The sequence below is a fragment of the Pipistrellus hanaki genome (genome assembly GCF_964339955.1).
Source record: "Pipistrellus hanaki genome assembly, chromosome: 13".
Taxonomy (NCBI): domain Eukaryota; kingdom Metazoa; phylum Chordata; class Mammalia; order Chiroptera; family Vespertilionidae; genus Pipistrellus; species Pipistrellus hanaki.
Genome location: NC_140515.1, coordinates 30,587,565 through 30,600,389, shown reverse-complemented (window position 1 = coordinate 30,600,389; position 12,825 = coordinate 30,587,565). Strand labels below are relative to the sequence as shown.

The window sequence follows — 12,825 nt, the reverse complement described above, 5'->3', positions numbered from 1 at the left end:
TTAAACATGAAAGGATTTTAAACTTGTACTTGCCCATGTAATTGTTTTTTATTATTATTATTTTTAAAAAAATATATTTTATTGATTTTGTACAGAGAGGAAGGGAGAGAGATAGAGAGCTAAAAACGTCGATGAGAGAGAAACATCGACCAGTTGCCTCTTGCACACCCCCTACAGGGGATGTGCCCGCAACCAAGGTACATGCCCTTGTCCGGAATCGAACCCAGGACCTTTCAGTCCGCAGACCGACGCTCTACCACTGAGCCAAACCGGTTTCTGCCCATGTAATTGTTTTGTTTTGTTTTGTTTTGTTTTAAGTTATATTTGCCCCTGCTCTACATTTTAAAACTGGAAACAGAATGCTAATTTACTTGCCAAGGGGAAGTCGTTTCTAGTTATCAGAATTCTCTGAGGAGAGGCACTGTCTTTCTGGTGTCTACTCTCCAGTAACTAAGAAGTTTGCAGGAGTAGGGAGTCAGGTCACAGCATCTCACTAGGAAGTGTGCCTATATACATGATGAAGCCTTCAGACCCCGTCTTCCTCTATCCCATTATGGGTTCCCCAACCTGGAAGCTCCTCTAAGCTTCAGGGTCCAGAGTGGTTGTTGGGGTTTCACTCGGTAGGAATGACTAAATCACTGACCTCATCATTGAACTCAAATCTCCCGCTCCCTCTTCTCTTCCTGGAGGTCAGGGCTCCCTCTAATAACAAGGTACAGTTCCCTCTGGGTACCAGCCTCCCTCGGGCCCACGAAGAGCCTGCCCATCACTCACCTCGGACACCCCAGCGTGGTCTCCATCACTGTGGTAAGCCCATCGGGAAACTGCATCTGCGGATCTAACTACAAGTTTACCCCTGAAAGAGTGGCAGTTTACAATTTCTGTTTTTATTTTCCGTTTTTGTTGCTAGGGGAGAGGAGGTGAAGTGTTGCCGTCTTTTCATGTATGAGATTTATAAATGAGATTAATTTTACTTTTTAAATGTTAAATTTAATCTAGGAGCACTTGCTTCAGTGCTGGAAGCGACTCATTTACTTGTTTGTTCAAAGTTAACTTAATGCACAAGTATATGGCATCAGACTTGGGACATGGCTATTAATTTGTCTATCTGTGTTATGAACCTAACTCTTTATAGGAAGTTTGAACACATTTTTCATTGTGTAATGATTCTTTAGGAACCATATTTGGATACAACTTACCAATGTCTGCTGTCTGTTTATTTATTTTGTAACCATGTTTGTAAATTTTATTTACGGTATTTTTCCTGGAAATTTAAAATCAAGTTTTGAAAATGGTATGATAAAAAAATCTTGAGGTGACGTAAAAACAGTGCTAAATAATTAAACTCAGCACTTTTGTTTGGAACTTCTCCAGTTTAATATCAACCGCATTAGTTGACAAACTATTATAGCCTCAATTTGTTTTTGTATGAGATTTTATTGGAGCACAGCCCACACTCAATAAATTTATGTATTTGTTCACTCTGGTCTGCAATGTGGAGAATTTTATCCGTAGCTCCAACAAACATCTAGATCTGAAAGACTCATTTCTCTTCTAATGTCTTAAACTAGCCTTTGGGCTTTGCATGTGTTTCTTTTCCTTCTGTACTTTACTGAACCCTTCATTGAGATTGGTCTTCCCTTTTTTTTCTGCAACAGGATCGCTGCATGTGGTAGGGAAGTGATGCTGTCTGAAGGTGACATGCTCTTCTCCTTTCTTCCTTCTGTCTTCTCGCTCCCTATTGTGGCCTCCTGGTAATTGGGGCAGGGAGGGATGGGGGAATGCTAATCTAAATTAAAATGAAAGTGTGCTAACTATTTCCCCATTACTTGGAAAGGGAGGCAGTTTCCTGGCCTGTAGAAATAAAAGTTATCTAGTTTTTGCCACAATCTGCTTTGAGAATGGAGTCTTTTGAGAATCAGAATATTTAGAGCTGCTGGGAGGCAGGGGGGACGGGTGTGTATTTAGAAATATATTATTATAGAAGACTTCAGAAACACTGAGGTTAGTCCTTGCTAGAGATTGGGGGTGAGGAAGTCCATAGATCGCAGGTTAGGAACCCCTGCTCTAGCCCCTCTGCTAGAATCGAGTGAGAAAACAACGTACTAGGCTGTTACGAGTGGGAAATAAAACTGACGTTTATCAACAGTGAGGTATTAAGTGTTCTTCACTACTGTAATACCTGAGGATTTGTTCAGTATTCATTGATCAATTTTTAAATGTTTAAGTATAAATGTGTGACTGTAATATTATAATATGTAATTCTGATGTTGACTACATCTGACATTAGAATTTCAAATATAGACATTTGAGAGAAATAATTATTTTTAGGTGTTCTCAAAATAAATCACTGTTTAGGATAGATCTCTCATAGTGTTTTCAGATTGTGAAGGAAAGAAGATTAAGCCCTTAGTGTTGAGACCTGCATCTGCTATGTCTTGCTTTGTGCTCAGCAGTAGAGTAGTGAATCCCATTGGTTGGGTGCTTGTTTCTGGCCTTGTCCTCTTCACTTTCGCATGAGCCTTCCATTCAACCAGTGTTTCCTAAACTTTATTCATTGAGATACCATCTTCATGATTTGCCTTCCTACACATTTCCTGGCTACTTTTAAATCACTTTTCAACACTTAATGCAAATAATTATTGTGTGAAATATGGGTTGATGTACTAATTTTTTTCTGTTTGCCACTTAAAGAAACATGTACAGATTGGATTTGTCCCACCTAAAAGCATCTTTTACCGTTCTGGAGGGCATCAAGTTCCAATTTGGGAAACATTCCCCTTTGTGCTGGAAGTTAAAGCTCTGACCTTGAACTAGAGAATGCTCTGTAGAAGCTACTTGTACTTGGACGTATTACTGGAGAGGAGGGGATCACATGATGGGTGGATGCTACCTGCTGAAATACTCCTTGCTTGGGCAAATTCATATTCTGAATATGGAGACATTTTGGCTGTGTGCATGGCAAGCTTGGAATCGTGGCCTTGCCGTGGTTGGCTTGTTTTTTGTTTTTTAATCTGGACACATGCACACACAATTATCTGTATTTCCAAAATTCCATAAATTTTATATTCTTTTACAGGTTTGATCTTGCTCTTCTACCTAGTCTTTTATGGGTTCCTGGCTGCACTCTTCACATTCACAATGTGGGTTATGCTTCAGACTCTGAATGATGAAGTTCCAAAATATCGAGACCAGATTTCTAGTCCAGGTAAGGAGCTTGCACTTGTGGCTTTTATCTCTGTCAAATGTTTTACATAGTAGATAAGATAGTTTAACCTTGGCCTTAGGTAATGTGAACGATTTGATTTTTGTTTGTTGTATAATATTTACTTACGGATACAAAGACCTTTAATATTTACATACTGATACAAAGACCTGTGCTGATAAATTTTGCATCCTTTGCCAGAAGTAAGCAGAAATAAATATTGAGAATTATAGTAAAGCCAAATTTGACTGATGTAATTATAGGTATAAATGACCTTTATGAACACGTGTGGCAGGTTCACTTTGATCTGAATTAATTTACTTATAAAGTATATATTTTGGCTCTAACTCAGGTCAGAGCCTTGGTCTTATAAAATGCATGCTTCATGGTTTAATTGCTTAGTATGGAAGTGGTAAATATTAAATAATGATACATCAATTGAGAACAAAAGGATTCTACTTTATTTGTAACAATCTTAAGGGGGGGGGGGGGGGACCTCCAGGATACTTTAATGCAGAAAAAAAATCTTAACCGAAACATTGTTTAAATCATGTTGTCTTCCTGTTCTTTGGTTATATTTAAGCCCTCTTTTCCTTTTTCTGTTTTTTTGTTTTGTTTTATTTTTGGTTTGTTTGTTTTTTTATTGATTTTAGTGAGAAGTGAGGGAGGAAGAAAATGATTTGTTGTTCCTCTTATTTATGCATTCATTGGTTGATCCTTTTTTAAAATATAAATTTTATTGATTTCAGAGAGGAAGGGAAAGGGAGAAAGAGAGATAGAAATATCAATGATGAGAGAATAATTGACTGGCTGTTTCCTGCCCACCCCACACTCAGGATCGAGCCCCAACCGGAATCAGACCCAGTCTTGGTTCATGGATCGATGCTCACACTGGCTGGAAATCCTTTTATTTTTTTAAAGACTTTTAAATTGATTTTCAAGAGAGAGGAGGCGAGAGGGAGGGAGAGAAACTTTGATCTGCTGCCTCCTGCACACGCCCCACCAGCAATCTAGCCTGTAACCTAGGCATGTGCCCTCACCGGGATGTTGCAGCCAGCAACCTTTCGTGCAAGGGATGTTGCCCAGACAGTTGAGCCACACTGGCCAGGGTCTTGGAACAACACTAACCAGCTGAGCTGCCTGGCTGGGGCTGAAACAGTCTTCGATCGCCGCCAGCTCTGCCTCTGTTGGATATGGCCCTTGTCTTCAAGGTGCTGGCAATTTTTATAGGAAATAGAGAATCCCAATGTACCTTCTCTACAATGTGAACAACTTGTGGAGACAGTAGAGATGGAAGATCCTAATGGAGGGGTGGGATCTGGATGGCAAGCAGGCCTGAGGAGGTGGGGCGTTAGCCGGAGGCTTCTGTCTGGAACTGTGGTTCTCTTCCAGCAGGCATTTGCCCTCCAGGGGCCATTGGGCAGTGTCTGGAGACATTTTTGTTTGTCACACCAGAGCAGTGCCACTGTGAGTAGAGAGGCCAGGCGTGTTGCTAAATAAACGTCCTACAGTGCACAGGACCACCCACCACAACAAAGAATTACCCAGTTAGCATGTTAGTGCCAAGACAGGAGCCCAGGTCTGGATCCTCGCTCACTGCATGGATTCTGACCCTACCAGCAGCCAAACTGAACCTATTTCCCCCACTATTTTTCTTCAGTTTACTTAAGGGTTTTTCCTTTGTTTGCAGCTCGTATTTGTTAAAACATCATAAATAATTCTTAACCCTTTCAGTTCATTTGCATGAGTATCAGACGAGCCCCAGGCTAATTTCCCCTCCTCTCTCATCGTAGCTGTTATCTTTCAACCTAGACTGATTCTGAGATAGTTTTTTGCTAAAGTTGTTAATTACCATTGAACATAGTCTGATCTATCAATATTTCAGAAATATTAAACTCTGTTTATAATTGCATAAATAATATAACCAGAAAATATGTTTAATATAGTTAAGTAAACAGTTTCTTAAAACTTATTTACCACGTATATTATGGTACTTAATGTATCATTACTTTATTTTTTTTTTTAAATATATTTTATTGATTTTTCACAGAGAGGAAGAGAGATAGAGCTAGAAACATCGATGAGAGAGAGTCATCGATCAGCTGCCTCTTGCACGCCCCCTACTGGGGATGTGCCCGCAACCAAGGTACATGCCCTTGACCGGAATCGAACCTGGGACGCTTCAGTCCACAGGCCAACGCTCTATCCACTGAGCCAAACTGGTCTCAGCTGTATCATTACTTTAAATAAATGTGTGTGTGTGTGTGTGTGTGTGATATTAGGTGGATATCCATTAGTTTGCTAAACAATATTTTCTTAAAGGGATTATGGGCAATTTTTGTTTTTCTTATACTTGTATTTTCTAAGTTGTGTGGTTTTTTTCTTTAAACCATGACCATCATTTCAATGTGTTTGTATCTAAAAAAAAAAAATGCTAGTTTCAAATTGGTGTGCAGGTTTATATATATGTATGTATGTATGTATGTATATGTAAATAACAAACAGGTACTGCCTAGTCATACCCTATAGACATACACACACTCATATCCGAATGGTGTAAATTGGAAAGAGATAAGAGTTACTATAGACCTCACATTCTATTGTTCTTTGTTTGGGGTAAGCTAAGATCTTTATTTAGAGTTTACTATGTCAAAACGCAGCTGTACTGCACTCTCCTGCTGTAGATTCTTAAGAATTTCAAATAGGTTGTTAAATAGCAGGAACTAGGACTCCGAGAGCATTGCTAGACAATTTCAGAAGTAGCTGGTATCAGAAATTCAGTTTTAGATGTTCATACAGAGTTTTTTTTAAGTTGAATTATCTTTTTAAAATTCTCTTAGAAATTAGTCATGTAAAGTAATGCAATTTTAAAATAGCATAGAAATCTGCATGTTTTATTTGGGGGGTTTCTTAAAAGTTAAGTATTTTTATTTTTTAATTTTGTTTTGTTGTTCATCCTCACCCCAGGTTATTTTAAAAAATATATATTTTATTGATTTTTTACAGAGAGGAAGGAGATGGATAGAGAGTTAGAAACATCGATGAGAGAGAAGCATTGACTAGCTGCATCCTGCACACCCCACCAGGGATGTGCCCGCAACTAATGTACATGCCCTTGACCGGAATCGAACCTGGGACCTTTCAGTCCGCAGACCGATGCGCTATCCACTGAGCCAAACCGGTTTAGGCTCAAAGTTATTTTTGCCATTGATTTTTAGAGAGAGTAGAAGAGGGAAGAAGGGGGTTAGAGAGAGAGACACACACACATTGATTGTTTGCCTCCAGAACTTGCCCCAGTTGGAGGCCATGGAATGAAACTGCAATCCAGGTACATGCCTTCCCTTGACTAGGAATTGCATCTGAGACCCTTGGTTTGCAGGCTGGTGCTCTAACCATTGAGCCACAGCAGCCAGGGCAAAAGTTAGGTGTTTGTATAGTTACATGCAAGCTGCCTTGACTGTTACTGTTTTACTTGCAGCATAGTATATCTCATTCCTGCTATAAAATCTTAAGAAAAACAAACTACCTGACATACACAGGTTGTCCTCTCCTACATTATATGGTCAGAGGTTTTATTAATACTGTCGACCTAAGAAACGTTCACACCTGTAGAGAATTTTAGTAAGAGTTTATTTTAGCTCAAACTGAAGGGATTGGTGGGAAGCAAGATCTCAGATATTCCCCAGAATGATAGTTTGCAGTTTAAGGAGGGAATGTGAGGAAGATTACAAGAAGGGGAAGAAAGCAAGGCTCTGGACATTGATTACAGGATAGTTAACAAAATTACTAACAAAATTATTTGTTTTCTTGAGGATGGTTACCCTGCAGAGGGGCTGTAAAAAAGGCATTTGAAAGGTGTTAACTAGGTGCATAAAAACAATGGACAGGACTTGTGATCTAATGCTTTTTAAATGAGGAAAGCTTAAAGTCAGAGGCCTGTTTATATTGCTTACAGATAAATATGCTTACATTTTCTGTTAATAAACTCATGCAACATGTTCTATACAGAAGGGTGATGACTCCTGATAAATTTTTGGTGTTTCTACTCCAAATTCAGTATGAGAAACATTTTATAGAGCAATGTTTATTATGAAAGGAAGAATATTTAACCATATAGGCCTCTTTTACTGAATAAGGTAAGTTTTTTGTTTTTTTTTAATGAATGTTCCTATACAGCTGTAATTTGAATGATGAAAGTGTTTAGATTTAATTTGCTAAAAATTTTCTCCATATATTAATAAAAAGTAGGCAAAACCTAAAAATATTTTATAGAAAAATTAATATGGAAAGTACAAAGTAAAACTTGCATCTTTTAAGGAACAGAGCAATTATAATTAATTGTAGCCAATCAGATTTAGAGAGGTATATAATTGGTCTGAGATGTCTTTGAGGATTTGGAATTCTCTTCATTGTAAATGTTGACCTTAATAGTCAGAAATGGGAAGTTCTTGATAGTTTCAACCCACCTGTGAACACAAATTTTCATGTGCCTTACTGAGATCTGTCCTTTTAGGGGTAAGAGGAAAGAGAGAAGGAATTTACTTTAGTTAACTTACCCCTTTTTCTTTTATCTCTTTATAGGACTTACGGTTTTTCCAAAACCAGTGACAGCGTTGGAATATTCATTTAGTGTATCTGAAAAAGAGTCGTATAAAAGATATATTGAAGACCTTCAGATGTTTCTAAAGCGTAAGTGTTTTTTCTTAGAGTGAACTAAAATTTTTTAGTTGTTATGGAGACTAATACAAAATTATGATTACATTGAGAACATCATTCTTAGTGTTTATTTTGCCTTTTTTTTTTTTTTTTGGTCTATCATACAGTCAACTAAGGACTTATAAGTAATTTCATGATTAGTTATGATATTCTAATATTCTAACTTATGGAAAGGCTTAAGGGTCTAAGCCAAACAAGCTTTTAATTTTTTTTTTTTTTTTTTTTTTTAGCTTATAAGAAGTACGTAAGTTTATTGAGACATAACATTTATATCTGCATTAAGATGGAAAGTATTTGAGTAGTAGAGCAAAGCTATATTATATAAAACCAGAGGCCTGTTACGCGAAGGTTCGTGCAATAGGCCTTCCTTCCCTTGGCTGCCGGCACGGGTTTCCCTCCGGCACCCAGGACCCAGGCCTTTGCTCTGGCCACCGCTTTCCATCTTCACTCCTGCCGGAGTCTTTGCTTCTGTAGCTCCCTCCCCTGCCTGGCTGCTCCGCTCTGCATGCATGCTGCCCAGAGGCCTGGAGAGGCTGGGGGGTGGGGGCCACCTCCATTTTTTGCCGTATTAATTTGCCTTCTCCTGATTGGCTGGTGGGGATTATAAAGTGACAGTCAATTTGCATGTTTCTCTTTTATTGGTGTAGATAATGCTTCTAAGGATTTGGATCTTTTGCATCCAGTGTTGTGCTTGTGGGAAGGACTAGGAAAGTTGCTTATCTTTAAAAAAAAAAGAAGAAGAAGAAGAAGAAGAAGAAGAAGAAGAAAAGAAATCTTTGTATCATTTTGAGTTTTTTGAAGTTAACAGGTTGTAAATCTTTCCCGCCTTGGCCCAGTTTTTTTGCTTGTCCTAATTCCATGGTATTAACATTCATATGATCACATGAATAATCATCAAATGCCCTGGCCTCTTGTTTCTTGATTGTCTGACCTCTTCCTTGGCTGCACACTTACAGCTCTCCTTAAGCATGTGGGACTCCATTGCCAAAATCACTGTGAGGCTTCCCTACCACAGCCTCTGTCCTTCTAGTTTGCTTATTTAACTTTCCCTCACTGTTCTTCTGCCTCACTGGGACTTTCAAACCACGGCCTTTTTTATCCCAGCCAGCCCCCCTATTTCCCTTCTTAGCAAGCTTAGTTCATGGCTTTTTACTCTTGCCATTACTCTAAAGTCCCTTGCCTCTCTTAATCTACTGGTCATGAATTGCAATTGGATGAAGCCATAAGACTCCTGGATGAAGTTCTTCCTTAGAGCCTGCCTCTCTAAGCAGCCACGTGCTGCTGAAGAATCTTTTTTTTTTCTTTTCTTTTTTAATAGGTTTTTGTTAATTTCAGAGAGAGGGAGAAAGGAATGAAAGCATCAATAATGGAGAGAGTCATTGACCGGCTATTGAGCCCACAACCTGGGCATGTGCCCTGACCAGGAATCAAACCATGACCTCCTGGTCCATAGGTTGACACTCAACCAACCAACTGAGCCATAAGGGGAGGGCTGAAGATTTTCAACAGGACTAAATAGCACTGGAATACTTGGTCACCTTCTTGGACTTGCTCTGCTACTTGGCAAGGTCTATAGAATTTCTCTGAATAATTATTTACAACCTCTACTTTCCTACCTTTTCCCTTAGAATTTATATCAGTGGTTCAGTCAATGCCTGCATTTACCATGGTGATCCCATAAGATTGTAATGGAGCTGAAAATTTCCTATTGCCTAGTGACACAGTAGCCATCATAAGGCCTGTAAGGCAACCTATTACACAAATACTGTTGTGTTACAGTTGCCAGCACTATTCAGTATAGCAATGTGCTGTGCAAGTTTGTAGCCTAAGAGCTATAGGAAAACAGAATTTGTCACCCCAAAATGTCACTGACATAGGATTACTTTAGGTTGGTTAATTTTGAGGAACAGCAGCCATGGGAGCAGCTCTGCAAACCAACTCGAAGTGGCCCTTGGTAAAAGGCCTCTCCATTTGTACACGTGATCCCCATTTGTAAGGGGGCCGACCTTCTCTCTGGACACTCCCATCGGTGCAGAAGACAGACGCAGACCTGCAGCAGCCGTGCCCTTGTTTGCTGTGCTCTCCCAGGTGGCCTCCCGTAGCTGGCAGCCCAGCCCAGCATCTTCCTCCTCTTCAGCTGAAGAGGGCATTTAAGGTGGTAGCTTCAGGCCATTTTGACAAGTTGCTCAGTTTTCCTGGATCTCTCCCATGTATACAGGAGGTATACATGTTTTTATTTGTTTTGTTTTTTTGTGGGTTTTTAAAAAAATATATATTCTATTGATTTTTTTACAGAGAGGAAGGGAGACAGATAGAGAGCTAGAAACATCGATGAGAGAGAAACATCAACCAGTTGCCTCTTGCACACCCCATACCGGGGATGTGCCCGCAACCAAGGTACATGCCCTTGACCCGAATTGAACCTGGGACCTTTCCGTTCGCAGACCGACGCTCTACCACTGAGCCAAACTGGCTTCGGCAATGTTTTTAAACTTGTTTTTCTCCTGTCCATCTGTCTTTTATTATAGGGATGTTTTAGCCAAGAACCCAGAAGGCCAGGACAACCATTTTTTTTCTCCCCTACAGAGCAATAGGCTATGCCCTATAGCCTAGGTGTGTAGTAGACTGTACCATACAAGTTTGTGTAAGTGAACTCTATGACATTTGCACAGTGGTGAACTGACCTAAGGCTGCACTTCTCAGAACAGACCCCCATCACTAAGTGGCACATGGTAGAATCCTATCTAATAAAGAGTGAATATGCTAATTGACCCTCACACCATCACAAAAAAAATGGTGACACCCACAGCCACAAGATGGTTGTGCCTAGTCCCCTGAGCCCCCCAGCCACCCAGGGCTGCCCGAGGCACAGGCAAGCCTCAGATGGCGGCTACCCAGCCGCCCAGGGCTGCCCGAGGCTTGCGCTGCCAGCAGTGGCAGCAGCAGAGGTGTGATGGGGTGTCGCCTTCCCCTCATCTCAGGGTCACCTTTCACCCCTGAGGGCTTCCAGACTGTGAGAGGGGACAGGCCATACTGAGGACCTCCTCCAGTGCATGAATTTTTATGTACCAGGCCTCTAGTAACCTATATTTCTGCTTCAAGAGTAAATTGAAACTCAGATAGGAATTCCCTCAGTTTCCCCATTATTAGTAAAACAAACGGACAGTTGTAGCCATTTTGTCTGGTATCCCTCCTGCTCTGAGAGGGAGCTGCCGTCTGCCACCTAAGATCACCTGCACGCCAGCCAGGCTTTGGATCTCATCCCTCTCACTGTTTCAGAAACACGCTATGTACAGTCCTTATGTACATTTAGCCTCTCATTGATCTTTCCTGTCAGCATGCAAAAGCCCTCAACTCTCTCCTGTTTTAAATCAGAATCCTCTTTTGAATCCCACATCTTCCATTAGCTATCTTCCTATGTCTCTTTCCTTTTATGATTAAATATATACTTATTTTTTGTGAGATATGACCATGGTTTAAAAACCCAATAGTCAAGAAAGGTCTGTAATAAAAATAGTAGTTTCCTGCCTCACCTTTAGCTGCAGTTCTATTCATTCAACACATACTTTTATGAATGCTTTTTCTGTGTCAAGCATGCTTCTAGGTTCCATCAATAAACAAAAGAAAAATGTCTTTGTGGCACTGTTGCCCTGGGTGGATTAGAAGGTAGTAAGTGTAGTGAAGAGGAAAATAGAGCAAGGGAGGGAGGATTGGGAAGGCTGCAGGTTTGAAGGGTGGGCTGGAAAGGCCTCATGTCTCTGCTGGAACGTCAGGGGAATCTTTCAGGATGAAGACTAAATTCTCGAGTTCAGTTATACCCACATACCAGTCGTTCTTTTGGGGCACTATTGCATCGTATATAAGCTGCTAAGTAGTATCTTCCAACACACTGCACTCACTTAGAGCAGGCCCCCTGGTAGGCTTGCTCACTGTTGAGCCATTATTGCCTAAGGCTGTGCCAGTGCAGAGCAAGCATTTGACAAGCTGATTGCATTTCTCCCTCTCCTTTTCTCCCATCTCCAAGTTGTAACCATTTTACTCCTTTACCACTTTGGAGTCAATAGTTACCTCCATCCCTACTACAGCGCCTTTCTCTCTTAAGTTAACATTAGCTCTCGGCTCTGTCGCAGGTCCCATTAGTGTAGATGGCATAGCACTGTCTATCTTGAGATCCTTCTATTATGATTTTATACTTAATATCTATCTTCCCCACTGCACTGTAAGCTCCATAAGGGCAGCAACAGTGCCCTTTTAGGTCCGCACTATTCTATCTTGGGCCAGGAGCAGAGGCGTCATTCAGATAATGCTGTAGCCATGGCTGGGACCACCTCATGATGACAAAAGATACTGATCTATAATCCAGCTTGTACCAATGTTGAAATGATATAAACTTCAGAGCAGTAGATAACTCTTAACAGTTAAAGGAACAGACTTAATATCTTCATCTAAAATTATCTAGTAATTAGCCTCGCTATTTTTGTCTTCCAAGAATGTTGTCCAGAGGAGGACATATTCCTAGTTATGTTTAAGATCTTTTTTGCCTGATCTGTGCACACATATATGTTTCCTTTGTAGCTTATACTTCAGAAGCACAGAAGAATCTCAGAAACTGCCAGGATGGAGCCCTCTTTGAACAGAAGGGCCCAGTCTATGAAGCATGTCAGTTTCCTCTCGCCTTACTGGAAGCATGCAGCGGGGAGAGCGATCCTGACTTCGGCTACTCCAAAGGACACCCTTGTATTCTTGTGAAAATGAACAGAGTACGTACATGTTTTGCTGCTTTTCTCTAATACCCTTATGAAGAAGCTGTCAGGTATTTTTAATGTCTCATTTAGGATAGCTTGTGTAAAGGGCTAATAGTGATACTGATTGACCTTTGGAAAAATTAATACAGGAGGCAAACA

General features: G+C 40.3%; 1 protein-coding gene across 1 annotated transcript in view; it reads left to right on the top strand.

Annotated features, from left to right (window-relative positions):
* Nucleotides 1-12,825, top strand: part of ATP1B3 (ATPase Na+/K+ transporting subunit beta 3) — a 39,615-nt gene that overhangs the window by 16,117 nt on the left and 10,673 nt on the right. Inside the window, exons 2-4 of the mRNA XM_084902644.1 lie at nt 3,080-3,208; nt 7,787-7,894; nt 12,497-12,681. Coding sequence (XP_084758770.1) covers nt 3,080-3,208; nt 7,787-7,894; nt 12,497-12,681 — 422 coding nt within the window. The remainder of the gene's footprint in view (nt 1-3,079; nt 3,209-7,786; nt 7,895-12,496; nt 12,682-12,825) is intronic.